Here is a 27328-nt window from a genome sequence, read left to right as displayed (position 1 = left end):
TGAAGCAAAGGGGCTGATAGCCATAGAAGGATAAACATGACGTCATGGCAGTAAGGAGGCGGGACTAATATGCCGGCAACCAATCAGAATGCAGTGTTTCAGATTTGAGCCAATCAAAGCATGGGCAGAAAGTGGGTGGAGATTCCTCCACAATACTGTATACAGCATCTCTTGACGAGACAGCGCATGCTTTGCCTAGCCGAGACCTAAAAACAACAAATTCCACACACTTTAACCCCTTCGATGCTGATGACGAGCTCAGCTCGTCATCACCCACGGGTGTCGTGTGCTGATGACGAGCTGAGCTCGTCATGGTGCCACTAAAATGGCATTTTCCAGCACAGGGGGGGGGAAACGCCTAGCATCCAAGTGGTTAAACCCTTTGATGCTCATGACTGAGGAACTTTTACCCCTCTGTGTGAATATATTCGCCTTTGGGAGCAAGGGTACTGGACCTCATTTCTTTTTCTTATCCTATTTTAGCTCCCAGTCCCTCTCTCCATGTGTGTATATGTAACATATAAGTGCCTTATACCAGAGTTGAGGTGCTCAATTCGCCCTGCCTACAGAACACCACCATTATTCTTACTTGACCTTACATGTCAAAGAAATAGAGGAGACAATAAGCAAACGCACAGGAGATAGGGCACCTGGTCTAAATGGGCTCCCATATTAAAGCTTAATAAACAGGACCCAAAGAAAGAATTATTTTATTACTTGTTCAACTACTGTTTAACCTTAGAAAACATCCTGGGGTTCTGGTGCAGGTCAAATATTCCATCCAATTTATAAAAAAGGCCCTTACTGAAATCCGTACAGCTATCAGCTGATTGCCTGCAGGACGCAGATTCAAAATATTTCGCCAGCCTATTACTAAAAGACTTACAGGAATAGTATACCAATGATAAACTAATATCATTCATCCAAACTGAGTTTAAAGTCATGCCAAGCACAACAGAGAATCTGGTAGCCCACTTGATGATTATTGGAAAATCTAATCATAAAGAACAACTGCTGTAAACCCTTATCGGAGATTTCACAAAGGCCTTTGACCATCTCAACAGGGACCGTCTCTGCCAAAAACTAGTTCTTGGAACATCCTGCCCAATCTATTAAAGACCATCCAAATTTTATACACCATACATTGACAAAACTCAAACTAGGGTCAAATCTGGCACTTTCTCTAAAAGGGCCTAAGGAGAAGCAATGGCAGCTCCTCTGCTAAGGCGGTGGTGCATCTCCCCACTGCTTTTAAGCAGTGTAAATAAGGGAAACATAAAATTATAATAAAAAAGTTATTATCATTTTATGTTTCTGTGCTGTTTTACGGGCGGGTGGGCAGGCGGGTCCGCTCTGCTCCAAGAGCAGGGAAGGAGAGGAGTGGTTTGCCCACTCCGAGGGCACAATAACTGTTTGGCAGTCCCTCTGGGGCTGGTCAAACAGTCATGCACACTTCACATGTTTTCCATGCAGGCTGCATTACAGCCTGCATTGAGAAAATGCCCAAGCTCCCAGTCCCTGTCTGAGCGTCAACCAACGGCGCACAGACCAATCACAAAGCTGCATTGTAGAGTTGCGAATGGTCAGCGGAGCCTTGGTGCTTCCTGGTCCCGGGATGATAAGGTAAGTTATTTTTGTATTTATGTTTTTTAAATCCCTCATCGCCCCTGCCCCCTTCTGCCACCCCTGATCAGTGCCGGTCGCCACTGTACTCAGTTAGATTCAGCAAATTTTCACCCTCCGAGCAAAAAGCTAATTTCAGTATAATGACGATGTTGTTCTTCTGTGTTTAAGAGGGTTAGGTTTACAGAGGCTATTAAACACCTTGAACACATACTGCAATGGAAACGAGATGGCTGTTAACTTTGACAATACAAATGGAGTGGTCTTTGGCTAAAAGTTTAAAAAAGGCAATTGGCCCTGAAGGGAAATCTCAAGAAATAACAACTAAAAATATTTGGGAGTATGCCTGCAATAACAGACTGCCCACCATTTACACCTTACTACTTTAAAACCAAAGTTTGCATCTGTAATAGCTGCCTTTCCGTAGGAGTGGGCAGATTGTTACATTCTGCCCATGGAAATGGCGGAATTTGGCGACTCCGCATGACTCTTGAAACACGGAGTTCTGGCCAAATTCTGCCAATTGCCACACATGGGTTTATGAGAAAGATTTGGCGTCTCCTAGTGCGGTCGTGGCCAGTTGCTTCTCAATTAGATTTTCTGCCGCTTGAGTAGATTTTCTACTCGAGCGTTAGCAAAATCAACTCGAATGGCAGGGCGCTGATATTTATGGGCTGCTCACACTACTGCCTCTAAATTGCAGCACAAGTAGCATGACATGCATATTTTCCACCCGTTGGTGTAACTCCACCGAATCTCACTTAATTTGTATGTAATTCTGTGGAATTTCACAGGGTTACACTTTAGGAGTTCTGCCCACCCCTACCTTTTAGATACTTTCATATAAAACATCATCTTCAACATTTACCCCACTATTTAAAGTCATTAAACAAAATTCATGCCTACAATTGTGTTTGGCACCAAAACATTCTTCGATAGGTTTAGCTTGTTCCTCTATATATCACATTGCAAAGTATACCATCTGTTATTTCACCTTCTTTACCATGTGTTGCAGGCCCAGGTTCTAGCGCCAGGACACTCCTTGGAGTAGCAGTGCACTCTACAAATACCCCCACATAGATATAGACATAGATTCGATTGAAATTCAGTTGGTTGGATCAATAAGTTGCTCAGAAAACGTCCCTCCTCAAATATATGTTCTTATAGAAAGCAAGCCTAGATGCAGTAAGATATTACATTTGGAAGGAGAGTCAATCTGAGGAGCCTGCAAACTCAAATGCCTGGGAATATCAATAGCTGAGGGTCTGAACTTTTATGGGAACAGGCCTCATCAAATAATGTTTTTTAAAAATCTTTTGAACAAACAAGCACAATACTTCTCATTGACTAGTGGCAAACAAAAATTTAGAAACAGAAACCATTCTTGGATGTCAAGTAACTCTTATAAATGGCCATCGCCACATGTCTTTCTATCTGAAGCATTAAACACTATTATACAATAAAGCTCTTACAATTATGATTTGACGCATTCCCTTTGCAAAAAAACGCAATATGCAACCCTCAAAATAGAATAGTCGTACATCTGGCACCTGGTCCTAATTGAATGTTTTCACATTTCTATGTGGTGGCTTTTCAAACTGCAGCTTCATCAGATACTTTTTGTTATAGCAATAAAGGAAGCTGATAACTAACGATTTCAAAATCATTTCTATAAGAAGCTTCAAATTCCTCTCTGAAATTGAAATTTAAACTATTTTGTACTCTGTGAATCTTGGTACTGGGAATTGAAATTTCACCTCAACTAAATACTGTTTTCTTTAATTACATTTCGTTACGATTGTTTACAAAATAAAATGATGTTAACCTAATTTGTCGTGCTCTGTAGAGACAGCTTTAGCTTCCGCATCAGAATTAGGGGCGCATCAGTGGTGGCGCACGGGTGGTTTTGCGTGTCGCAAGTGTTATGGTGCATCCCTGCTGATTTGCATATATGCACCAGACCTTGTAAATCTGCCCATACGTATTTAAGAAAAATAAACATCCAATATTAATATAGTGCGAGGGTTTTGTGTCAGCTCTTTGGAGACAGCTTTAGCTTTCACTTCAGAATTAAGTATTTAAGAAAAATGAACATCCTATATTAATGTAGTGCGAGGGTTTTGTGTCAGCTCCCATCATGCATTTCAAGCTTTTTATTTACAATTTGAATCAATTCACAAAGCAGCATATAAAGGAAGGGACAGGATGTCACATCCCTTGAGCCTTTAGCTTTGTTGTCGTCAGCCCACAGCACAGTCTTTGGGTGTGTGAGGTAATGTACAGTGTGTGAGACATAATTTTGTTACTTTACTTATAAGTCTGCACTGGGGACAAGGTCGACCTGGGGGAGGAGACCCCGGCACACAGTCAAAAAACAACCCCCATGCTGACCTTTGACCCAAGCCCATCTGGCAGTGCCAGATGGACGTATACGCCACACCGACAGCCACACTCAACTCTTTTTTAATGTTTTATCCAAATCTTCCCATTTACAACAATCCCTCGCAGCAATAGCATTAGACGCGGAGAAAGCGTTCAATAGAGTTGAATGGTCTTACCTATTTTATACCCTTGGATGGTTTGATTTTGGCCTTAAATGTATTTCCTTAATCTCTTTTCTTTACTCAAATCCTTGAGCTGCTGTTTGCGCTAATGGTTTAATTTCTCAATTTTCTGATATAGGCAGAGGAGTACGTCAAGTTTGTCCCTTATCTCCCTTCCTTTTCAATTTGGCTCTAGAACCATTTCTTTCCAAAATACGTAAAAATCGAAACATACATGGCTTGGAATCACCAACATTTCATATTAAACTTGCAGCTTATGCTGATGATATATTGCTCTTTCTCTCATGACCAAACGTATCGATTCCTGCTTTTCTATCAGTGGTACAATCATTCTCCATTATTTGTGGTTACAAATTAAATAAGGGTACATGCAAAATCTTACCTCTGACCAAATATGCTTTTAAATCAGACTTTACCCCGACTAATTTCACGTGGCGCTCCAACCATATTAAATATCTAGCATTACATTTTACCCCTTCACTCCCGGACACGGTAGCATTATGCATGAATAAGTGTATTCAAAAGAGTTAACCACTAAATGGCGTCCTCTTTACTTGTCCTGGTGGGGTCGTCTGGACACTATAAAGATGATGCTTTCCCCCATAGTATGATATACTATTTCTCAGCTCTATTCTTTTCAATAAAACGTTCTTTTGAACTTAAAAAAAGGAATGCCATCCAAACTTTAGCAATCATGGATTACTTAAAATGAACTTGAAACACACATACAACTATACACTTCCTCGTCAATAGGAAGTTCCTACCTGCAGTATCAGTTGTATGGATACAAAAAATCCTCCTCAGGTCTTCAATTGATGTCCAGGATTCCCTATGACCATAGAGGCATTCGAGTTTGGTTTCAAGCAATCTAGAAGCATGACAGAAAGAGGCATCACTAAGAACCATCGCATCACAGGAAGTATAATGCATAATGGAAGTTTATTTGAACATTGTGTTCGGTGATTATTCAAAAGATGGAATTTTCCCCCAAAAAGCACGAGTGATGTTACTACAAATGATATTTGAGGATTGTGAAAATGCAGGATAAACTTGAGGAGAAGTTCTGAAGAGAAATATTAAGGGGGAAGAGAAGGAATAGTGATATATGAATGTATCTTTCCTGTAGGAAGGAAAGAATAAGATGGAAATATCTGGCAGTGAAAGAATATTTTTGGGACAAGGCATCATGACAAAAACTCTACAGTGTGAGGGAGAGAGTTGGGAGAGGACTCAGAAGTAACAAACTATTTTTTCATTGAAATAATAATTGATTGAATAGTACCAGTGGACAAAACATCAATTAATCAAATCAATAATGAAACAAACAATCGTGGGAGTAATAAGAAAGAAATGTAAACTCTGCAGACTAAATAAGACCTTTATTAAGAGTCAAAATGGATGTGGGCATAGCAAATAGCCATGGTGGAGTTACTAGGTTGTTTTTTATGTGTTGCCAAGTGAAATTGGTCAATATGTAATATGTATGAAGTATTTTTGTTTGAAGTTGACCATTGTTTACAAAGGGTGCTGGGGATCAGCAGGAGCATGCCTTAGAAGCATGTCTGTGAGCATTGCTGTGAATTCCCATGTTTGGTGAATGGACAGTAAGTGAATAGAGTCAATACATTACCTAATTTAATATTGTGCTCTCTCTGGGTAATTCCCCCAATTCAAGGAGATAGGGAGCATGCGGCTAAGGTGTAGACAATGTTTGCCTGCAACATGCCCACATCATAGCTATGCAAGCTTATATGAAAAACACTGAATTCCTTCCTAGAGCTATAATGATGGTATGTGATTAGAAATAGTACCCAATGTTCTATCCATCATACCGCTTTCCACAAGGAGTGGATACAGGTCATGGCTCCTTGTAAAGTATTAAATGTGTTGAACAACATGTATGCCCATTTGTACTATGGTTTGTAAGGTGGTAACCATGCTTAATGAACAGTGAACCGTCCATGGTAACAGCTTGAGTAAAATATCTTGACTTCCTTTCTAAAGAAAACCTTTAATTGTTTTATTCATTCAGTCAATTGGAAGAGGCTACTCTACTGTCTAATAAGGAGTCTAATTGCTATAGACGGTAAATCTCCCTTTGAAGTACTAATAGATATTTGTTTTGATCTCTATGACCCCCAATACTTACGAAAAAGTCGCATTGAGGCCAAAATTTAGCGTTTTGGTGAAGGAATATTTAACGTTTGAGTCTAGTTCCGTTTCCTCAGCCACATCAATGCATCTTGGAAAGCCTTTATGGTACACTTTCCACCTAGCAGAGGTCAAAGGAGAGAGAAGAGACAAGAAAAGGCTCATTGAAAACTTCACAGTCTGAAAAGTGTTCTTGAAAAAAGCCTGTATTGCACCACAAAATGACTCTGTCACCTTCGTCACAATTGGTATTCAATGAATGATCCCAGACAACCAAGAAAATACAAATGTTTGTAAGTGTGTATGTGTGTGTGCGTGCATACGTGCGTGCATGTAGGATAGGATTGAATTGGTCTTCTTTGTCCATCTTAGCCCTCACCAAATATCTTGCAAGCGCTAACTCCTCCTCCTTCTTCAAGTTCGTTTATACCTGTTCCTAACATGGTATTCCCTCACCCCTTCTCAGAAATCCTGCTGTCATATATATACATAGGAAAATCCCTTTATATAAACTTCTGGACATTAAGCTCCTCTTCATGAAGTAGAACCATAAAAGACTTCATTAGGAGAAAACCCTCTTAGGATTTTGTCTGTCCTTTAACAGACCCTGTAAGGGTGATCAGTGCTCATCTTGTCTCTATTGCTGACCTAACACATCACCTAAGTCAGTTAAGATAGGAGTGGTGTTTTTCTATGGAGTAAGGTTTTAGGTCATATGATCTATAGGTGGTTCTTCTTGCAGAATTGACTTTTACCTTCAAGACTCTCCTTGGCAGGGGCCCTGTCAAACAGATTGAGGTACCTCCTTAGTCTGGGCAAACAAGAACAATTTTTCTCCTGGTGAAGCTGGATCGAAAAGCTTAAGGGCACCCACGTTTGCTTGTGAAAGAGACTAGAGGATATTTTGGCTCATGATTTGTAGCACACATGCAGCAGTAGTACCCTTTTCATAAGTGTTCAGCTTGTGTGATATGTTGTGGCAGCAAGTTATGCACGTTGGTGTGATGGAGTAGGTTCTAGCATAAGGAGGTGAGGCATGATGCGTTGATGTGTAGCATGGTGTGACATGCAGTACTGGGTGATGCACAGCATGACTTTCTTTTTTTTTTTTTCTTCTTTTTTTTACTCCTCATCTCACCGTGTCAAGTTTTTGTGGAACTTTTACAGCCATAATCCATCTCTAGGGGCCACCAGGCTGACCACCTTTACTTGGGTGACCAGACCTCCTCCCCTTTAGTACCGGGGACATGGTGTAATCATAGGAGTGTCCAAATCAGTCTTAAGTCCCTTCCCCATCTTATAAAAGGATGCCAGATGTTAAGCAGCTTCTCCTCAGCCGTTTCGTATTCCAACCGGGCCATACTAAATGATGATCTTAACCACTCCTCACTACTCGGGGGTAGGTGGTCCTTCCACCTCCTACATATCTCTCTCCTAGCCAGCAGTATCAAATATAGGAGGAGCCCTTTTTCCACACTAGTAGCTGACTGAAAGAACAGGCCGTCATCCCCAAAAATCACTAGGGAGGGATTGACTTCAATCACAGAGCTAAAAAGTCCTGATAGAGCCTGTCCTATCTCAGTCCAAAATTGATCTAGCTCTTTACAATCAAAAAACATATGTATATCGTTGCCAACAATTCCTGACATCTTGGACATTTAGGTGGAGGTAGAGGGGCAAATTTCCCGATTTTATAGGGAGTGTACTAAAGTCTATTTTTTTTTCTTTTTTTTACTCCTCATCTCACTGTGTCAAGTTTTTGTGGAACTTTTACAGCCATAATCCATCTCTAGGGGCCACCAGGCTGACCACCTTTACTTGGGTCACCAGACCTCCTCCCCTTTAGTACCGGGGACATGGTGTAATCATAGGAATGTCCGAATCAGTCTTAAGTCCCTTCCCCATCTTATAAAAGGATGCCAGATGTTAAGCAGCTTCTCCTCAGCCCTTTCGTATTCCAACCGGGCCATACTAAATGATGATCTTAACCACTCCTCACTACTCGGGGGTAGGTGGTCCTTCCACCTCCTACATATCTCTCTCCTAGCCAGCAGTATCAAATATAGGAGGAGCCCTTTTTCCACACTAGTAGCTGACTGAAAGAACAGGCCGTCATCCCCAAAAATCACTAGGGAGGGATTGACTTTAATCACAGAGCTAAAAAGTCCTGATAGAGCCTGTCCTATCTCAGTCCAAAATTGATCTAGCTCTTTACAATCAAAAAACATATGTATATCGTTGGCCAACAATTCCTGACATCTTGGACATTTCGGTGGAGGTAGAGGGGCAAATTTCCCGATTTTATAGGGAGTGTAGTAAAGTCTATTCACCACAAAGAAATGTTTTTTTTTAAACATGCAGGCTTTATATGTTTATACAAGATCTTCAAAGATGGTTCTAACATATCCTCTGCTTGCATAGCCAGTTCGGAGTTGTTCCAAACCCCTTCTACCGCTGGAATCCCTGTATCATCTCCTTTTATTAATTGCTGATACCAAACGGAGATTTCTTTAGAGATTGGTGTAGATGATCGAATAAGCCTTTCTACTACCTCATTGTTCCCCATCTCTTCTGCTTCTGCTGTATGCCAGGACACTAGTTGAAGATATTTAAACCTTGACAGATCTACCCCAACCTTGGACCTCAAATACTCCCATGGGTGTATCCCATCCTCATCCATTAGCTCCTCCCACTTCATTATCCCAGCTCTTTGGATGGGTACAGCCAGGGCATCTTTTAAGCAATCCGGGGTACCAGGTGAGTCCCAGATTGGAGATGAGGCTGAATAATACCCAATTCCACATCCTACCCATATCCTGTACCATGTCTCCAGGGCTGTTTTTAGAATCTTTAAATGAACCCTCTTGAAGTATCTTGGGGAACCGAACTTATACATAAATTTGTCATTCCTCCCTTCGATTCTAACCATTTGCCCCAGGGTGAATCATCTGGCCTAGTGAGTAACGTGCGGAGACTCTTAAACTGAAAAGCAACAACATAAAGGCTGATATCGGGGAGGGCTAAACCACCTTTTAATAATCTTCTTCTGAGTTTTTTCCAGGATAACCGTGTCCCTTTATTTCCCCACACAAAACTCCGAATCTTGCCCTGTATCCTTTTTACATCTTGCTTGGGGAATAGTAGCGGTATAGTAGAGAAGAGATATGTAAGCTTTGGAAGAACCACCATTTTTACCAAGTTCACTTTCCCGTATGTTGTTAATAGGAGATTTTTCCACCTACTGAACAAACGATTCATTTCCTTAGTAGTTCTGTCTAAGTTTATTTTAGGGATCCTATCTAATTCCTTCACTATATAAATCCCCAGATATCTGAACTCCGAGCTCTCCACTCCTGCCCAATGGTCTAAATTCCAACACATAACCTCCGTCTTAGATCCATTCACCTTATAGCCGGACAGTGCTCCAAACTCTGCTGTCAATTCCTCTATCCGGGGTATGGCTATAGCTGGGTCTCTCGTATACAGGATCAAGTCGTCCGCGTAGAGGGCCAATTTGGAAATATACTGTCCAGATTGAAAGGGTGCTATAATAGGATCGAGCCTTATTGCCTGCGCCAAAGGTTCAATGTATAAATTGAACAGTAACGGCGAGATAGGGCAGCCCTGCCTGGTTCCCTGCTTGATATTAAAGACTGATGTTAGTGTTCCATTTAAAATGATCCTAGCTGAGGCTCCCCTGTAACAATTCTGTAGTGTACTGATGAAAAGTGGCCCAAACCCCATTGTTTCAAGGACTACCCAGAGGTATTTCCAGCAGACTTTATCGAATGCCTTGGCAGCGTCGAGGGCTATCACTGCCAAGGGTTCTGACTTTCGTACTGCTAGATTGATGTTTCCTAGTAGGAGATGCGTTTGATCCTCAATATGCCTACCCGCCACAAAGCCCTTCTGGTCCTCATGGATCAACATGGGTATCAATTTGGCCAATCTCCCTGCCAAAATGCCCACAAAGATTTTATAATCTACATTTAGCAGGGAGATTGGTCTGTATGAGTCTGCTCTCTGAGGATCCTTTCCGGGCTTCAAAATTAAAACTATTAAAGCTTCCCTCCAGGAGTTTGGGACCCTACCCTTTGGTGAATAGATCGAATTAAATATAATTTCTAAAATCGGACATAACTCCTCAGTTAGATGTTTATATAGCTCACTGGGTAATGCGTCTGTGCCCGCAGCTTTTTTGTTCTTTAATTTCTTAATCTGTACTGAAATTTCTTCTATTGTGATAGGGGCATCCAGAGTGTTCCTCCCCTCCTCAGATAGCCTAGGCAAATTCTTGTTGCTCAACCATGTATATATGGCTTCAATAGGCGGATTCACCGCTTCTCTATATAGGCTTGAAAACAAGGAAAGAAGACAGTTCTGCATGTCCTCAATATTTCTTGATGTTTCTCCATTATTGTTATTGATTATTAACTCCTTTATGTCATTCCTTGCACGGTCAGTTCTAGATTTCCACGCTAGTAATGCTCCTGCCCTTTCCCCATATTCAAAATTATCCATCCTATTGGAATCCCACTGAGCTTTACATTTAATGTCTAGATGTCCTCTATAAGTTTGTTTAGCTGATTCTAGATCCGAAGGAGTTTTCCCTGCTCATTGATTTGTATATTCATCCTTTCCTGCTCCAACTGTCCTATTTTAATCTCAAGATCTTTAAGTACCCTTGCCTCCGATCTGTTCTTGGCACAGACTATTGCATGAAGCTTCCCTCTGAGCCCTGCCTTATATGCGTCCCAAATATAATCAAAAGTAGTGGACCCCATATTAAATAGAAAAAATTCTGCTGTATAAGCCTGAATAGATTGTATTGTCTCTGTACTAGAAAGAATAGACCTCTTTAATGTCCATCTAGACTGTGTCTGCGTTACGCCTTTCACATAGACTAACTGGAGAGGGGAATGGTCAGATAGAAGGCTGGGCTTTACTTCTATTTTCTTTATATCGTTAATTGAGTGCCTATCTGTAAACATATAATCTATCCTCGAGGCATGCTTAGATTTCTTGCTGTAAAATGTATGTCCCTGTACTGCACCCTGCTTAGTTCTCCACACATCCTCCAAATCTAGATCATGGATCATATTCTTTAGTGTGCGCCGTATCTTTGGTGCCCCTACGTAATTACTCCTGTTGGATCTATCCCTTATTGGGTCCAATAGCACTTTGAAATCTCCACCCACAATATACGGTGATGCATCCAACATCAATATAGATTGCAATTTCAAGATGTAGGAAGGATCATGTACGTTAGGGCCATAAAAGGAGGCACACACAACATCTATACCATTCAACAACATCTTTACTACAATCCATCTCCCAGATGAATCTGTGTGGACCCCCTAACTGTTGCCGAAGTACCCTGTTTCACAAGTATAGCCACTCCCCTGTTGTGTGCTGTCTGAAGCGAAACCTCAAAATCTTTTATCCATTTAACCTTCGAGAATATAGATCGACTTTCGAGTACACTCAAATGCGTCTCCTGTAGTAGGCAGATCTGGGCACTCGAGATTTCCAGATATTTAAGAATAAGTCTCTGTCTACGTGGACATCGCATTCCATTCACATTCCATGTGACAAAGGTGGTCCGTTTATCCCTTAAACTTTGTTCTCCCATCATTCTTCCTACTACTTGACAAGCATAATTCCATACCACTAGTGAGATGAGTAATTTTCTGGATTTTTTCCCTATGCCCCCCCACCCTGTGCTCCCCCTCTCTCCCCACCCCACATGCCTTCCCCCAGTGCCCTGCCCCCCCATTGGGAACCCTCCCTTCCAATAGGCTAAGCCTATTTGGCTGGGCTCTCTCTCTTAGATGCAATTTTAGTATTTATTAAACAATAATGCTCTGTTTATTCATTAATCGCCATATTACAGCTCTTAGCGGCTCTGGTCATTCATGGTTTTTGACCCCCTACAGAAAAAAAGGAAAAAGGAAAAAAAAAAAAAGAAAGAAAACAACATAAGGGGGAATAGAAGATACACCACTTATAGATACGGAAGGGGGAGAACTTCCTATCCTTATCATTCACTTCCTTTAGAGCTTTTTTTTTCTTTTTTAATTTTCAAAATCAATTCATCAGCCTCCTCCCCTGTTTTGACCAAGTGCATGTGGTTGTTCCACATCACCCTTAGAAGTGCCGGAAACTTTAACCGTGCCTTGACCCCCAAACTATTCAATCCATCCAGTCTTTTCCCCAGTTCCCATTGTCGGTTAGCCGTCACATGGGAGATGTCCGACCTTATTTGGAAATTAAAGGGGTTGGAACTATTGAATTTCTTTCAGTGCTGATGATAAGATTTGCTCTTTTACCGTGTAAGTCAAGAAATTCACCAGGATTTTCCTTGGTTTCTGCCTGGCAGGATTCCTTCGAAAAGGATCTCGATGAACCCTCTGAATTTCCTGCACAGGGTCAACCGTTTCATCTCCTTTCAGTACAGTCCCCCTTATCAACGATATCACAAAGCCCTTTAAATCAGCTCCTTCCATTGCTTCTGGCACATTGAGTATTTTTAAATTATTCCGCCGCGAGTGGTTCTCCAGCCTCTCAATGTCTTCTTTCAACTCTCGGTTTTGTGCACTTAGTTTCGCCACTACCTCATCCGTAGAGCGCACTGACTCCCTTATCAATGGAACTTGTTTCTCCAACACTTCTGTCCTTAACATGACATCATCTAGTCGTTTTGCCAAAACTTCACATGAAGCCTGAATAGCGGCCTGGTTGGCTTCAGAGGTCATAAAACGGCTAGCTAATTCTGATTGATTGCTTTCCGAAACCGTAAATCTGTTTGATATTTCTTCCTTCATAGTTAGAAGGATATCCGCCAGCGTTGAAGAGGACACATCAGATTTACTAGTGGCCAACTTACTGGCACCAGTACACGCTAGCCCTCCCTGCAACTCGGGCATTACGGGCTTTTTCTGATGTTCGGTATGCAAGGGACTAATTGGGGGAAGATTTCTCTCCCCCGTGGCTCTATCACCATCTATCAACACAGAGAACTTGTTGGAGAGGGGCACGTCCGGGTGTATGGTCAATTTTGCCGTCAGCTCTCCCCCTTCATCCGCTGGCATCTCGTCCATCCCCCCATTGTTTTTAGCTATTTCCTCAGTGCTTTTCTTTTGCTCTACCATTGTACCCTGCTTTGTAATGCCCTTTTGTGCGGTTGAAACCAGTGCCGGTGATGGTGTTTTCTTGGGCTTTAGTGATTTAGATGGCGCCTGAGAGGTACTAGTAGCCATTACTTTATAGTACGTTTTCAATGAGGGGGTAATCTTAGTGTATGATGGAACCCCTTTCTTGGTTTTAACTTTCCTTTTAGGTCATCTTACCGCAGCCTCCTCTTGACTTCTGTCCGGACTACTAGTTTTGCGCTTGCTTTTGCCTTGCCTTTTCGGTTTTATAGACGCAATAGGCGGGGACACTCGCATGGGGTACCCAGAGTTTTCACGAAGGGTGGTCTTGTGTTAACCTGGTTTTTTTATGAAGTAAGGTTTCAAGTCATATGATCTTTAGCTGGAGCACACCCATGTTTGCTTGTGAAACACACTTTAGGTTATTTTTGCAAGTGATTTGTAGCACGTCTGCAGCAGTAGTACCCTTTTCATAAGTGTTCAGCTTGTGTGATATGTTGTGGCAGCGAGTGATGTGTCTTGGTGTGATGGAGCGTGTTCTAGCATAATGAGGTGAGGCATGATGCTGTGATGTGTAGCATGGTGTGACATGAAGTACTGTGTGATGCACAGCATGACTTTCTGAGATGGTATTGTCTAGTGTGATGCGATTTTGAACAGTGGTGTGGTACTGAATGGTCACATAGGGAGAGATATGTTGTGTGATAAAATGCATTGTATATTGAGTGTTGCAGTGTATGTTGCGTCTTAGTATTTTATGGTTTGATATGATGTGGCACAGTTGGTAGTGTATGATGTGTTCCAGCATTTGATGATGTAGCGTCGAATGGTGTCTTGTGCTATGGTTGGACGGATGTGCTGTGGATTGAAAGTGAGCTGTTGTATGGTGAATGTTGTGTGATCCGGTGCCGGGCTGATGGTAGTGGACCTGGCTTTCTTTTGTAGCCCTCTCCAGCACAGGGACAAAGTGTGATGGATATTTCCTTTACCCTCTTACTTGTTCTATAGCCTTATGTATCACATGCACAGTGAATCAGCCATTTCTGAAATGGTGGCCCAGATTTCTCCCCTTAGTAAGGACAGGAAACAAAAGAATTAGCCCTCTGAATCTTGCCATAAGGCACTGTAGGAAAGTAGATCGGCTTCTATGTTCACCCCCACTTTTTGATTGATGTAATGCTGTTTCTGACTAGTCTGACTGGGATCCTGCTAATCAGGACCCCACTCTCTCTGCTTTCTCCCCTAAATTGTTATGGAAAGTACTTAGGTACATCCTAGATTGGATACTGGGGTACCCTTATCAGTCCCTAGTATATGGTACTAATGTATCCAGGGCATTGGTACCCCAGTGGTCCCCCATAGGCTGAAACATGTATTATGGCACCTAAGGGAGACCATTCAAACTATCACTACAGGCTAGCCATAGCACCACTTACAAGAGATATAGGTTTCCCTATATCTAACACCACTTACAAGAGATATAGGGTTCCCTATATCTAAGGTCACTGTGCTTAAAACCTATAAGTCACCCCTACAGCCTTCTCTATCCTCAGGGCAGGGTCCTCAGTTCTAAGTGTGAGGGTGCCACTACATGAGCAGGACACCCCTACAGCCTTCTGACTCCATTCTCCCGGGTTGTAAGGGAGAAAAGCCATATAACATATAGAGGGGCACTGCGTCACTACGCGATGACCATCTCAACTCTGGCTGTAACGAACCCTGTCCTATTTAGTATCAAACATGTTGGAATCATACTTGCACACCGTTAACAGTGTAGGAGGTATGATAACAAGCACTGTAAAGGCCCTCCGTTAGGTCCCCAGTCCTCCCAGTACCAGTCTTCTAGACTCAGACAGCACAACAAGGCTGCTGCTGACCAGAGACACGATTTTGCTCTCCTGCTGCTGAGCCAAGCTTGAGCAGGAGAAGGCAGAACAATAGGCATTTTGACACAGGGAGTTTAATGTATTGGGGCAGGGTGGGAGCACTTGCCATGGCCACATAGTCTGTATGCAAAGCACATTTGGTGCCCTCCATGCTTAGTCCAGTTCAAACCAGTTCAGGGAGCCGTTGACTCCCGCTCTGGTGTGAAACTGAAAAAACTACAGGGAAGTATCCTCCCCCTTGTTCAGCCCCTCCTTAGGGAGGGACCCCTGTATCATCCCAACCCTTTTCTTATGGCACTTAAGTGTTTACCTGTGGGTGGGTCCTTAGATTTGTCGTGTGACACAATGCAATTCAGGCACCACTTCAACTTCGACCATCTGGGCCCTCTGTACTTTGCTGAACTTCACTCTGGGCATCAAGGCTGCAACCTGGAAGACTCCTGCTGCTACTGATCTCTTTGCTCTGCTTGTCTGTTGCAACATCTTTGCCTGTGCTCCATACAGGAACCCGTCCAGGGCCTGTGTACATCCATGACACCTGAAAGAATCTCCCTTGAAGTGAAGGAGTCACTTTCCTGCATCTTTAGGCACCACAAATAAGCTGACTGGTCTGCTGATCTTGAGCTCCAACGGAGTCTGGAAGGGTCAGCGACACAGTTTGTGGTTCGTCGCATTCTGCGAGGCCTGCCCTGTCCACTCACCAAGTTTGAGGCCAGTCTCCCATGGTCAGAGGGGCAGGAACTGAACCCTTGTGCACCACATTGACTTGCAGTTGCAAAGGCTTGTTGACTTTATTCCACCAAGATCTGTGGGATCCTAGTAGCACCAGCCTTAAGCAACTCCAGCGACCAAGATCTTCATCCTCACTGCATCACTTGCACTGTGGGCCTGCATCTTTGGTAAGCTGTTTGAGGTCCTCTGTGACTCCAGTGCCTCCAGCCTGTGGGTTCTCTTGAGGGTTACTTTTGAATTCTTTTGGGCTCACCTGATTGTGCAGGGCCTGCCCTGCCTTCCAAGGTTGTGGCAAGTCTCCTGGACCTTGCTGGTCCCAACGTTGCTCTTTCTTCTACTTCCATGTTATTTGCAGATGCCACGGCTTGTTGGTGCTTCCACCGGACACCGACCCCTCAACTCTCGACATCCAACATGGGGCAGCTCATGAATGGCTCCTGGTCTTCTCTTCTACAGCTCAATCAAGTATTGAGGTTAGAAACACTAGCTTCTAGACTGGGCGACAAATTCACAACGGAAACATCGTTTTCTCTTTAAAGTTCAAATGTGTTTTACTTTAGAATCCACGGAGGCGCGATTGCGTCCGAATGCTCACCCCTGACGAAGGGTCATGGTTTTGTTTGACCCGAAATGCATTGGGTGTCACGATTAAGTGGATTATTGTACTAATAACATTGCGACATAAGAAGGTGATTATGTTGGCAAGGAAGACAATGTAATGTTGCATAAGTGAATGGATTTAAAAAATTGGATGAACTGAATAAACACATTTGAACTTTAAAGAGAAAACAACGTTTCTGTTGTGAATTTGGCGCCCAGTCTAGAGGCTAGTGTTTCTAACCTCAATACTTGATTGATTTGTAAAGGCACGTTTTGGCTACGTGCGGCGACGAGGGTACCTGCCTGTAAATTTCAAAACTTGGATGAATATGGTTTAAAGAGTGCTCGGGATAACATTGTTTTTTCTTCTCTTCTACAGCATCACCTGGTCCTCACAACTGCAGTGCCAAGAGCCCGTTACCTCTTTTACAACACCCAACATTGTTGGGCATTCGTCTTCCGTGCCTCCCGATCACTTCCAAGTGGCATGGACTCTGTCCCCTCTGCATTCAGGTAAATCTCCACTTGAATTTACCTTTGGGTTTCACCGGACACTTTCACCTTTTCCCGGCATCTTCCTGAAGTCCTCAATTGGGTTTGGTGGCAGTCTCTGATGCCACTTCACACCTATGCACTCGGCTCCCCAGGGGCAGGTAATCCAGTTCCCAAGGTATCCACGGGTGGGATGGCTCTCCACCCTCCTGTTTTCCACAGGGTCAACTAGAAAGGGTTCTTCTTCTTGAAAATTGCTACCGTAACTTACACTTTGATGTGTATGGAGAACCCAGTTGTGTTCCTACAATGCACATGACCTCCGTGGGCTTCTAGGTGCGCGCTTTGGGTGGTTCCTGGGGTCCCAAGCGATTCTACATCCTCTGAGTATTGTCTTGACTTGAGCTGTGGTTTTCATACCACTATTTTAGTATATGGTTTGTTCCCCCCCCCCCCTAGTGACCACTGTGTATTCTGGGCTACTTACCTGTTTCTACTACGTATTCTGTGGATCACTGAAATAATATCTACTACCAAAATATCGAGTTCCCAAAATATCGATGACAAAATATCGAGGGACATAATATCGACTTTCTATCTTCACTAAGGTAAGTACAAAAATATCGACTTTAAAATATCGAGTGTTAAAAATATAGACTGTCAAAATATCGATTTTTTTATGTCTTTAAAATAAGTTAAAACTATTATAATAATACATATATTTAATATAAACATTGTTAAAATTATTAAATAAATGTAACATTATTACATAATTAATGTAAATTTAAAAATTAATAATAATAATACATATATATATAAATACATGTTATTAATAAAACATATAGAATATATTTACCATGGCACAGCAAAAGGTTTAAATTTAATGTAACCACTCCAGTGGGTGCTACATTACAGAGATCGTTGGATAGCGTAGGGGTAAAAATTACTATTCCCACTCCAGTGGGTGCTACAGTAGAGAAAGCGTACGCCTGTACCCCAAAAACCCAAAACTGACCCTGAACCCTAAAAATATCCCTGTACCCCAAAAACCCAAAACTGACCCTGAACCCTAAAAATACCCCTTTACCAAAAAACCCAAAACTGACCCTGAACCCTAAAAATACCCCTTTACCCAAAAACTGAAAACTGACCCTGAACCCTAAAAATACCCCTTTACCCAAAAACTGAAAACTGACCCTAAACCCTAAAAATACCCCTTAACCCAAAAACTGAAAACTGACCCTGAACCGTAAAAATACCCCTTTACCCAAAAACTGAAAACTGACCCTGAACCCTAAACATACCCCTTTACCCAAAAACTGAAAACTGACCCTGAACCCTAAAAATACCCCTTTACCCAAAAACTGAAAACTGACCCTGAACCCTAAAAATACCCCTTTACCCAAGAACTGAAAACTGACCCTGAACCCTAAAAATACCCCTTTACCCAAAAACTGAAAACTGACCCTGAACCCTATAAACACACAACCCGCTACAGAAAATAAATTTAAAAAAATTAAATATTTATCAATTATTTATTTTAAATTAATTACCAATTATATTTTAATTATTTACCAATTATTATTTAATTAACAATTAGATTAAATTTACATAATTAATTAATTATAATTAAATTACTTCCCACCCTATTCCCCTATAAACACACAACCCTGCTACAGAAAATAAATTACTAAAAATTTATTATTTATCAATTAATGATTTTTAATTAATTAACTATTATATTTTAATTATTTACCAATTATTAATTAATTAACAATTAGATTAAATTTACGTAATTAATTAATTATAATGAAATTACATCCCACCCTATTCCCCTATAAACACACAACTCGCTACAGAAAATAAATTACTAAAAATTAATTATTTATCAATTAATAATTTTTAATTAATTAACTATTATATTTTAACTATTTACCAATTATTATTTAATTAACAATTAGATTAAATTTACATAATTAATTAATTATAATTAAATTACTTCCCACCCTATTCCCCTATAAACCCACAACCCGCTACAGATTTATATTACTCAAATATTATTAAATATAATTAACTTACCTTATTTTCGATATTTTTGTTGTCTATATTTTTTCTACTCTATATTATGTCTAGTCTATATTTTTGATTCGATATTTTGGCTATTCTAGTCGATATTAGTCGATATTTTTGTTGTCTATATTTTGTCTAGTCTATATTTTGTCCAGTCTATATTTTTTACTCGATATTTTGTCCAATCGATATTTTGGACTCGATATTATGTCTGTTTACCGTATTCTGTGCTACTTACCTGTTTTTACTGCAAAGTTTGTGTGCATTGTGTATATCTCCGGCTAGGAGATATCTGTATTTGTTAGTGAGTGTCTTATAACACATACATATTTTTATGAATACACTTTGTGGTTCTTTTTCTTTTAATCTATACCTATAAGATTGGATTCTGGTAAAACAAGCTGCTTTACACTCCTGAAGGCAGCCCTCCACAGCTACCACTTCGAGATCTTTCTACTGTTGTCTAAGACCACTAAAATCACCATAAAGGTTGTCTGGATCAGTGAAGGGTATCCACATATGTAACTGACCATAATATACTGAGCCAGCCTCTCAAAGGCACTGTCACCATAATTCTTCAGAATTTATATCTTCAAGGCTACCGGGCTCAGCAATAGCAACATTTTAATTATCTTCTGGCTTTCTGTAATGATGTCTTTGACTATTGAATAAGTCTTTGATCAAGATAATTGTCTCCAGCCCTTCCTTAAAGTTAGTGGTTTATTGTCTAATTACTTATAAGTGTGGACTCTCCGTTTTCTGCAACAGACCTGCTCACTAATTAACTTAGGACTCATTAACACTATTTATTGTTCATGGGAAATAACAGGAACCCTGTCTTGGTTGAGCTGAGCTTCAGCAGTGTTTCAGGTTTCTTGATGTCTGAAGCAGAGGAGACTTTCAAGTAGAGTTGCATATTATTGATGAATGTTGATGCTGTTATTTAATAATAGAGCACTACGCGGCTCCATTTAAAGGTTGAAGATGACAGGGGATTGTTTGGAGCCATGAGATGATAGGGACTTTTAGTGACCTGGAGGTGTCCTTATGAACAAACCTGTGTCAGTTGAAAAGGTAAGAGGAGAACCAGTTAAGGTCATTGCTCGTGAATCTGATTTGAAGCTCTGGGGGGCACCTGTGGGTGCAATGGTTAACTTTATTAAAGGCAGCTGGAAGATCCAGTAATATCAAGAGGCTGGTGTAATCTTCGTCTGTGGTCAAGAGGGCATCTATCATTTATGATGTGTAACGTTGCAGTCATTGTGCTGCTGCATGAGCGGAGGCCAGACTGTTAGTCTTGCAGGAGATGATTAGGATTTATATGATCTTGAATCTGAACTAAGACACCTTTTAAATGATCTTGTCGATGAATTATAAGTGAGTGATGAACCTGTAGTTGGCGTAGACATCAGGTTCTAGTGGGCAACAACCATTACAACGCAGTCATTACAACATATTACTTTACAATGCAGCGGTTACAACACGACTGCATTTACATCACAAGCCATTACAACACAGACATTACAACCCATGTCACTACAACACATGCCATTACAATGCTTACCATTACAATGCATACCATTACAATGCATGCCATTACAATGCATACCATTACAACACATGCCATTACAATGCATTATAAGGTAAGTAAGGGAGTTTTAGGGTGGGTATGGGTTTGGGGGTACATGAGAATAGTAATATTTACCCCAACACTATCCAACACTTACCCTTCTGTTGCACTCACTGGAGTGGGAATAGTATTTTTTACCCCTTCACTATCCAACACTTACCCCACTGTTACCCTAAAAGTATTACGCGTTGTAATGGTATGCATTGTAATGGTATTCGTTGTAATTTATTTATTTATTTATAAAGTTTTATATATGGAATGCGTTGTAAAGGTAGTTTCTAAAAATGCGTTGTAATGGCATGGTTGTATAATCAGGCGTTGTAAAGGTAGTTGCGATGTAAAACCCGCATTGGAAAGGCATGCATTGTATTTTTTTGCATTGTAACGTCATATATTCGGTTCTACTATATGTTTCTTTATGAATGGGAGGATTTGGCCTTCCCGGAGAGCTTCTGGGAAGAAGCCTTGAGTGAGAGAGGCTACTGTGGAGAGGCAAGGGTAAAGTCTGCTGAGATGAACTTCTCAGTAATAGAAATGACTAGCTGACTGTGACCTGCATGTGATAAGATATTCCTAATAATTCTGCCAACCGATTGTCTGACTTAATGTAAAATTATTGTCTGCAAGGTAGGCAGGAGACAGGGCCTACAAGTGAGCCCAGCAGCTTTTGTGTCTACCAGACAAACTCCCTTTGCAGGCACCCTACAAGGAAATATTGCTAAAAATCAAATCAAATACAAATTTGATATGACGACAGACTAATAGCATGACATGGTGGAGCGAGCTTTCTTGATGAATACAGTAAGGTTTACAGACAGTAAGGCTTCCGCCGGATATTACACAATTGTGAAGAATGGTCCCTGAAGGTGGAGGAAGTGGTAAGTACTATGCAGCCTAAGGAACAGTTCTGGAATCAAAATCCTTAATCAAGGAGTCCCTAAGACTAGCCCAGAGCTTGCAAGACACTCAGAGCCAAACTGATGGAGTGCATGGCCAGTAGTAACTACTACCTAATACTTCGATGCCCTAAGCTGGGTGACCAGTATTTTGCATCTAAGAACAGTTTATAGTGGTGTAATTATAAAGTCCAAGTGTCAAGCCCTCCCCTGAGGCCAGGTGGTGGCAACGTAATGACAGACTATGCACAGATGCCTGCCTTCCTGTGCCCAGGGTGTCCCCGCAAATGCAGTCCAGCAGGTCGCCATGCACTGGCAGTGAGAATGGTTCACATAGTGGATTTAGTAAAATAGCATACTGACTGGGCTATGGGGACACTCAGTAGTAATGAGGAGAAAGGTCTGCATCGTAGCATCCAACGGGGTGGATCACATGTTGATGAACTTGGTAGCATGGATCCCGTAGACTCACTTGGTATCAAATTAATCAGTACCACCAAGAGCTGAGGTATATCTGAAAACTGTCCCCTGTCTACTAATCTAACTTTGAATGGTTTACCTGGTGGGGAGGGGCCAGGTCTGCCAACCCGGTTATAATGCTTGCCACCAATAATGCATCTGTGGGATTGGCGAAACAGGGACATACCACATCATCACTTAAAATCATCTCATGGAATATTGCAGGAATTCGCCCCAAACTGACAGATGAGGCATGGTTAAAATATATCAGGGGCTTTGACATAATTTGCCTCCAAGAGAAGTGGCACAAGAAAGATATTGTGATGGTTGGTTACTGAGCCTTCGCGGTCCACGCAACACCTTCGACAGCAGGGCGGGCAAAAGGTGAGTTGGTATTGTTATTTCAGTTAAATATAAAAACCTTTGTTGTTAGTACATCACCATGGTATCAACTGATTATGGTTTCTAATATGATACAAGTTAAGCTACCAGTGGTGAACTTGTACTATAATATTTTCGACCAAAGCAATAGTCATGTCATCAAGGCACTACAGGTGGAAATCAACAACATTTCTGGGAAATGGCAAATGTTATGCATTCTATGGGTGGAGGATTTTAATAGCTTTACCTGCCCATAAAGATCTAACCGAGTTTGTGGGATGGAGGATACAGGGGATCAGCCACACTTTTTCACACCCCACAGGATGAGGAATTAAGCTCTATCATCATCGAGAATGAACTAGCCCTCATTAACAATGTAGTTATTAGTCCCTCTTTACAGTGCCCCACTTATGTTGTAGGTGGCAGGGAAAGTTTTATTGATTTTATGTTTATTTCACTGAAGATCTTGCTGCTTGTTGGAGACTTTGAGGTTGAACCAAATAATGCGAGTGACCATAACCCCCTCATAGCCTTTCTTAGTATATTAGCTCAGACAGGAAAAGGTGATGGTCGCTTGATCCATTATAACTCCAATAAAGAAGTGAGACTAAACTGTAAAAAAAAAAATAAACCCTTCCCAATTTGAGGCAAAAATGATCACAGCTAACCAAGACTCGATTATGTGGTGTCTTGAATATAATTCCCCTCCTGCTGAGGTCATCCTCAAATTTGAATTGATTTGCACGGATGTAGCAAAAAACTTGACCAAATTAATTAAGAATAGGGATCCTCAGGAGGTTAGGGGCCAGATGTAGGCGGCAAAATACTGAGCGGTAACGCATAATTTCGCAGAATTTCTGCGTTACCGACCGGTATTTGGCTGAGAGCAATGTAGGTGAGTTAAAACCTACTTGCAAAATAAGGAATTGGAATAAGGAATCTGAAATTGCGATTCCTTAAATGCAATGTAAGTAGCACAAAAAAAAGTGCACTTCAGCCTTAAGGAATCACTAATTACCACCAATTTCAAGTTGGTGGTAATTAGCGATTTCGTTTAAAAAAGCGCTTTTTTCAAAAGTGCCATGTGGCACACATCCATGCCCTTAGGGCATGCATGTGCGCCGCATGTGCTCACATGCGAATTTCAGGGGTGCAACATGGTGTCCTTTTGACACCCTGACACGCTTGATATAGCTCTTGCTAAGGAATATTAAGGAATCGCAAATATTCCTACCTACCTTCAATTTTGAGAGTCCTTAATAGCGAATCAGTAAAATTCACTATTAAGGACTCGCAAATTTGAATTTTCCTACATCTGGTCCACAGTGGTTTAAAATGGATTGATCTAGAGCTCAAAAGATTCTAAAATGACCCTCCATGCTAACCCTTGTAATAAGCCCTAAATAAAAAAAAGAAAAGGAAGGCTTATAAAAGTACAGTCAGATGAAGGAAAGAAGAACTGAGGAGCCTAGCCTGGGAGGATTTAGAGAGAGCTAATTCCCTCAAAGACTTCAAAAGTTTCTGGGACATTATCAATCACCCTCTTTCTACTGAAGAGGTGAGACAGCTGGATTTACGGATTTTGGGGGATGCCTGGGTAACTCACTATTCAGTCATATTTAATCCAAACGACCACGAGCCAGAGGTGATAGTGGGGATTTCCTCTCAGACTCAATATTGGCTTCCCAATTAAGTACATCAATCTCAGCTGTTGAGGTTGAGGAGGCCAAAGTGAAGAGAATATGCATGAAAGTACCAGGTCCTGATGTAGTCCCGTTAGATGTGTTTAAAAATATTCCTAAATTGTGGGCTCAGGTATTGATGAATGTCTTTAAAGCCATGGTGATTGGCCTTATCTCAGCAACTTGGAAGGAGGCCATTGTGGTTCCAGTGCTCAAAAAAGGTAATAGGAATGACCCTGCCTGTTATAGACCATTCTCCCTTATTGACGCCACTGAGAAGTTGTTGGGGAGGGTTGTTATTGTCCGACTTGAGACCTGGGCAACCAATACAGGGGTCATGGCAAAAACGCAATGTATCTTTAGGAGGGGAATGGGAACAACAGAGCAGTGCCTTAATGTGTCCCTGAGCATGGGAAATGAGATAAAAGTTAGGAGGGGTTCTCTCCACCTGGCCTTCATGGCCAGGTATAGAGAAAACCAGTAAATCGTAAATCGAGAAAAGTTGTGGGCACGTATGAGGAAAATGGGTGTCGAAAAAGGTTTAATTCCCCTTCTGTGCAGGCTTCACATTTCTACCACGGTTACCATAAAATACAGCCCACAAGGGAAAAAATACCAGGCCTATAGTCTCCACAGAAGTTGTTTGGCAGGGGTGCATTATATTCTATTTTTAATTTGTACCAATAGCTTAGAGGCTTTTTTTTAGTACATAAGGAAATTGACTGCCCACAAATTGGGGGCACTCCGGTCCCTCTACTTTCTTATGTGGATGACACTGTGTTAAATGCCCTGACAGCAAATGGCCTTCAAAAATAACTTAATGCTTTTACAGATTTTATGCTGGCTCTTGACCTAAAAGTACATTTTTTTTAAATCATACGCTATGTGATGTGGACCCAAAACAACCAAACTTCGAAAGTTTGCTGTAAGGGAGAAGAGAATTGATCATTTGAATAATTTTAATTATCTAGGGAATATTTCTAACAATTAGATGATTGGGAACCACTTGTTACTGCAAGGGTGCATCATGTTGGCAGGGTTGTGGAGGAGCTTTTCTGTTTTGCCTGTAAGCTGGGCAACAAGCCATTGACCGAGCTGGTTGCCCTCCATAAAGCCAAATGTTTGTCTGTTGCAACATACGGGTCAGGGGTCTGGGGTTATCATTAAAGTATTAAATCATTAAAGTACCCTTTTTATGAACAAATTCATAAAAAGGGTACTGATGACCCCAAATAGCACCCCCATGTTTTTCTGTCACCGAGAGCTGGGGCTTGAATTTCTAGAGGATCGTATAGTCTTGGCCCCCTTGCTCTTACGGGCAAACATTTGGCTGTCTGAGGAGTTAACGTTCTTAAGGGAGGAACTTAAAGATTGCATAAACCTAGACGGAACATTATCAATCCCTTGGCTCCGATTTATAAGCGATAAACTCCATGAGTTAGGCCTGGGAGATCCAACTAGTCATCAAAAAAATGCAAAAGCCATCATAAAAGAAGCACCTTACTCAGGGGTAAATACTCGCCACTCACAACCCGAGTCGACAAGTCTTCCATGTTTATTCCCTGCACAGCAGGAATTTTATTTAACATTTACTATAAACGTATAGGCACGATTTTATCTAATGAGATTTTGTTTGCATACTCTGCACTTTTTAGTGGCCTTCCCATGCAATGGGGATGGGCCGATAAACCTACGCCTTGCCCTTGCGATAATTTGGCAGTCCAAAGCACTGTGCACTTTACGCTTTTTTGCCCCTTTTATAAAGAGACTAGGGTTAAATCTTTAGCCCCACTTTTAAGAGAAATTAGGCCATGTTCTTATATTGAAGGTTTGGATTATCTGCACTCTCTGGCCACCGCTCTCATATGTACCATGGTTTCTAATTATATTAAAGTCGCAATGGTTATTAGGAAACGTTATGAGTCATAGCATACGAATATGAATGCTGTAACCTTATACACAACCTAAGTACTTATGAAATTGTAGGATGGGGGTCATGATTTGCTGTAGTGGCATGCGCTTTGTACTATGGATTTATATAATTGAATTTTATAAATTAATTTTAATAGTTACCTCGCTGCTATGTACAGAGGCGACGGAAATACTAATTTATAATGTTCTTGTGCTTTGTACTATGGATTATATGATTGAATTTTATGAATTTATTTTTATTTATTTGCGAGTTTATATAGCGCTGGAATCGACTCCAACAGGAGTATCTCTGCGCTTTAATAGTTCTTATGCTGTTATGTAAAGAGGTCATGGGGAATACTAATTTGTAATGTTGGCTTTTAAACGTTTATGGTTTCTTCTTGGAACCGAATGAAGGTACTTTGACTTGACTTGACTGGCATACAGTTTAACAATTTGAATGAGAGTTTAATTCAAAAGGTTACATTTTAATTTGTTTGTTTTTGGGTGAGGTGATGTAACTACTGTATATACAGTCAGAAATATAGCCAAGAATGGAACAGAATGCCCAAATGAGTTGGGACTCTGGACCATTGATGATACTCATCAGGTGAAAAATTCAGCATGCATCAAACAGAAAATGAAAACAGAGTTTGATGGCAGCCACAGAGATGAGTACACAAGGGGCTTTCCTTAATCTGGTGTAGCCCTGCTACACAGACATAACTTATTAGTGTGCTTAATAGCATAGACAAATCTTCAGTCAGGCACATTGGCAACATTTTGTCAGGATAACTGCTAGGATAAGATTTGTCTGTTTTTGTTTTTGAAGAATGGAAAACCCTATGGCACAGGCGGATCATAACATGATGGTAGAATGACTGCTGTGGAGAATAAGGGTCTAATATTAATCCTGGTGGATGGCCCATAATCCAATAGGGCAATAGAGTCAATTACTCTGTTGCCCTGGTGGAAGGACCTCTCACCAGATTTAAAAATGACCGCCAGGCAGGCAGTCATTTATCAAAGCATTGACAGAAACCACCTTGACACCAATTCCTGTCAATGCATTTTACTCTCTGCTATGGGGCTGCATCAGC

At 41.2% G+C, this 27328-nt stretch overlaps 1 protein-coding gene across 3 annotated transcripts in view; it reads right to left on the bottom strand.

The window, feature by feature from the left end:
- The window catches only part of LOC147678117 (hydroperoxide isomerase ALOXE3-like), a 186462-nt gene that overhangs the window by 121056 nt on the left and 38078 nt on the right, over window positions 1-27328 (bottom strand). For all 3 annotated transcript variants that reach the window (XM_086945973.1, XM_086945974.1, XM_086945975.1), the window contains exons 4-5: window positions 6337-6459; window positions 4952-5055 (exon numbers count right to left, since the gene is read on the bottom strand). In XM_086945973.1, coding sequence (XP_086802099.1) covers window positions 4952-5055; window positions 6337-6459 — 227 coding nt within the window. The remainder of the gene's footprint in view (window positions 1-4951; window positions 5056-6336; window positions 6460-27328) is intronic.

This window comes from Lissotriton vulgaris, chromosome 12, assembly GCF_964263255.1.
Source record: "Lissotriton vulgaris chromosome 12, aLisVul1.2, whole genome shotgun sequence".
NCBI lineage: Eukaryota > Metazoa > Chordata > Amphibia > Caudata > Salamandridae > Lissotriton > Lissotriton vulgaris.
This window is presented reverse-complemented; position numbering and strand designations above follow the sequence as displayed.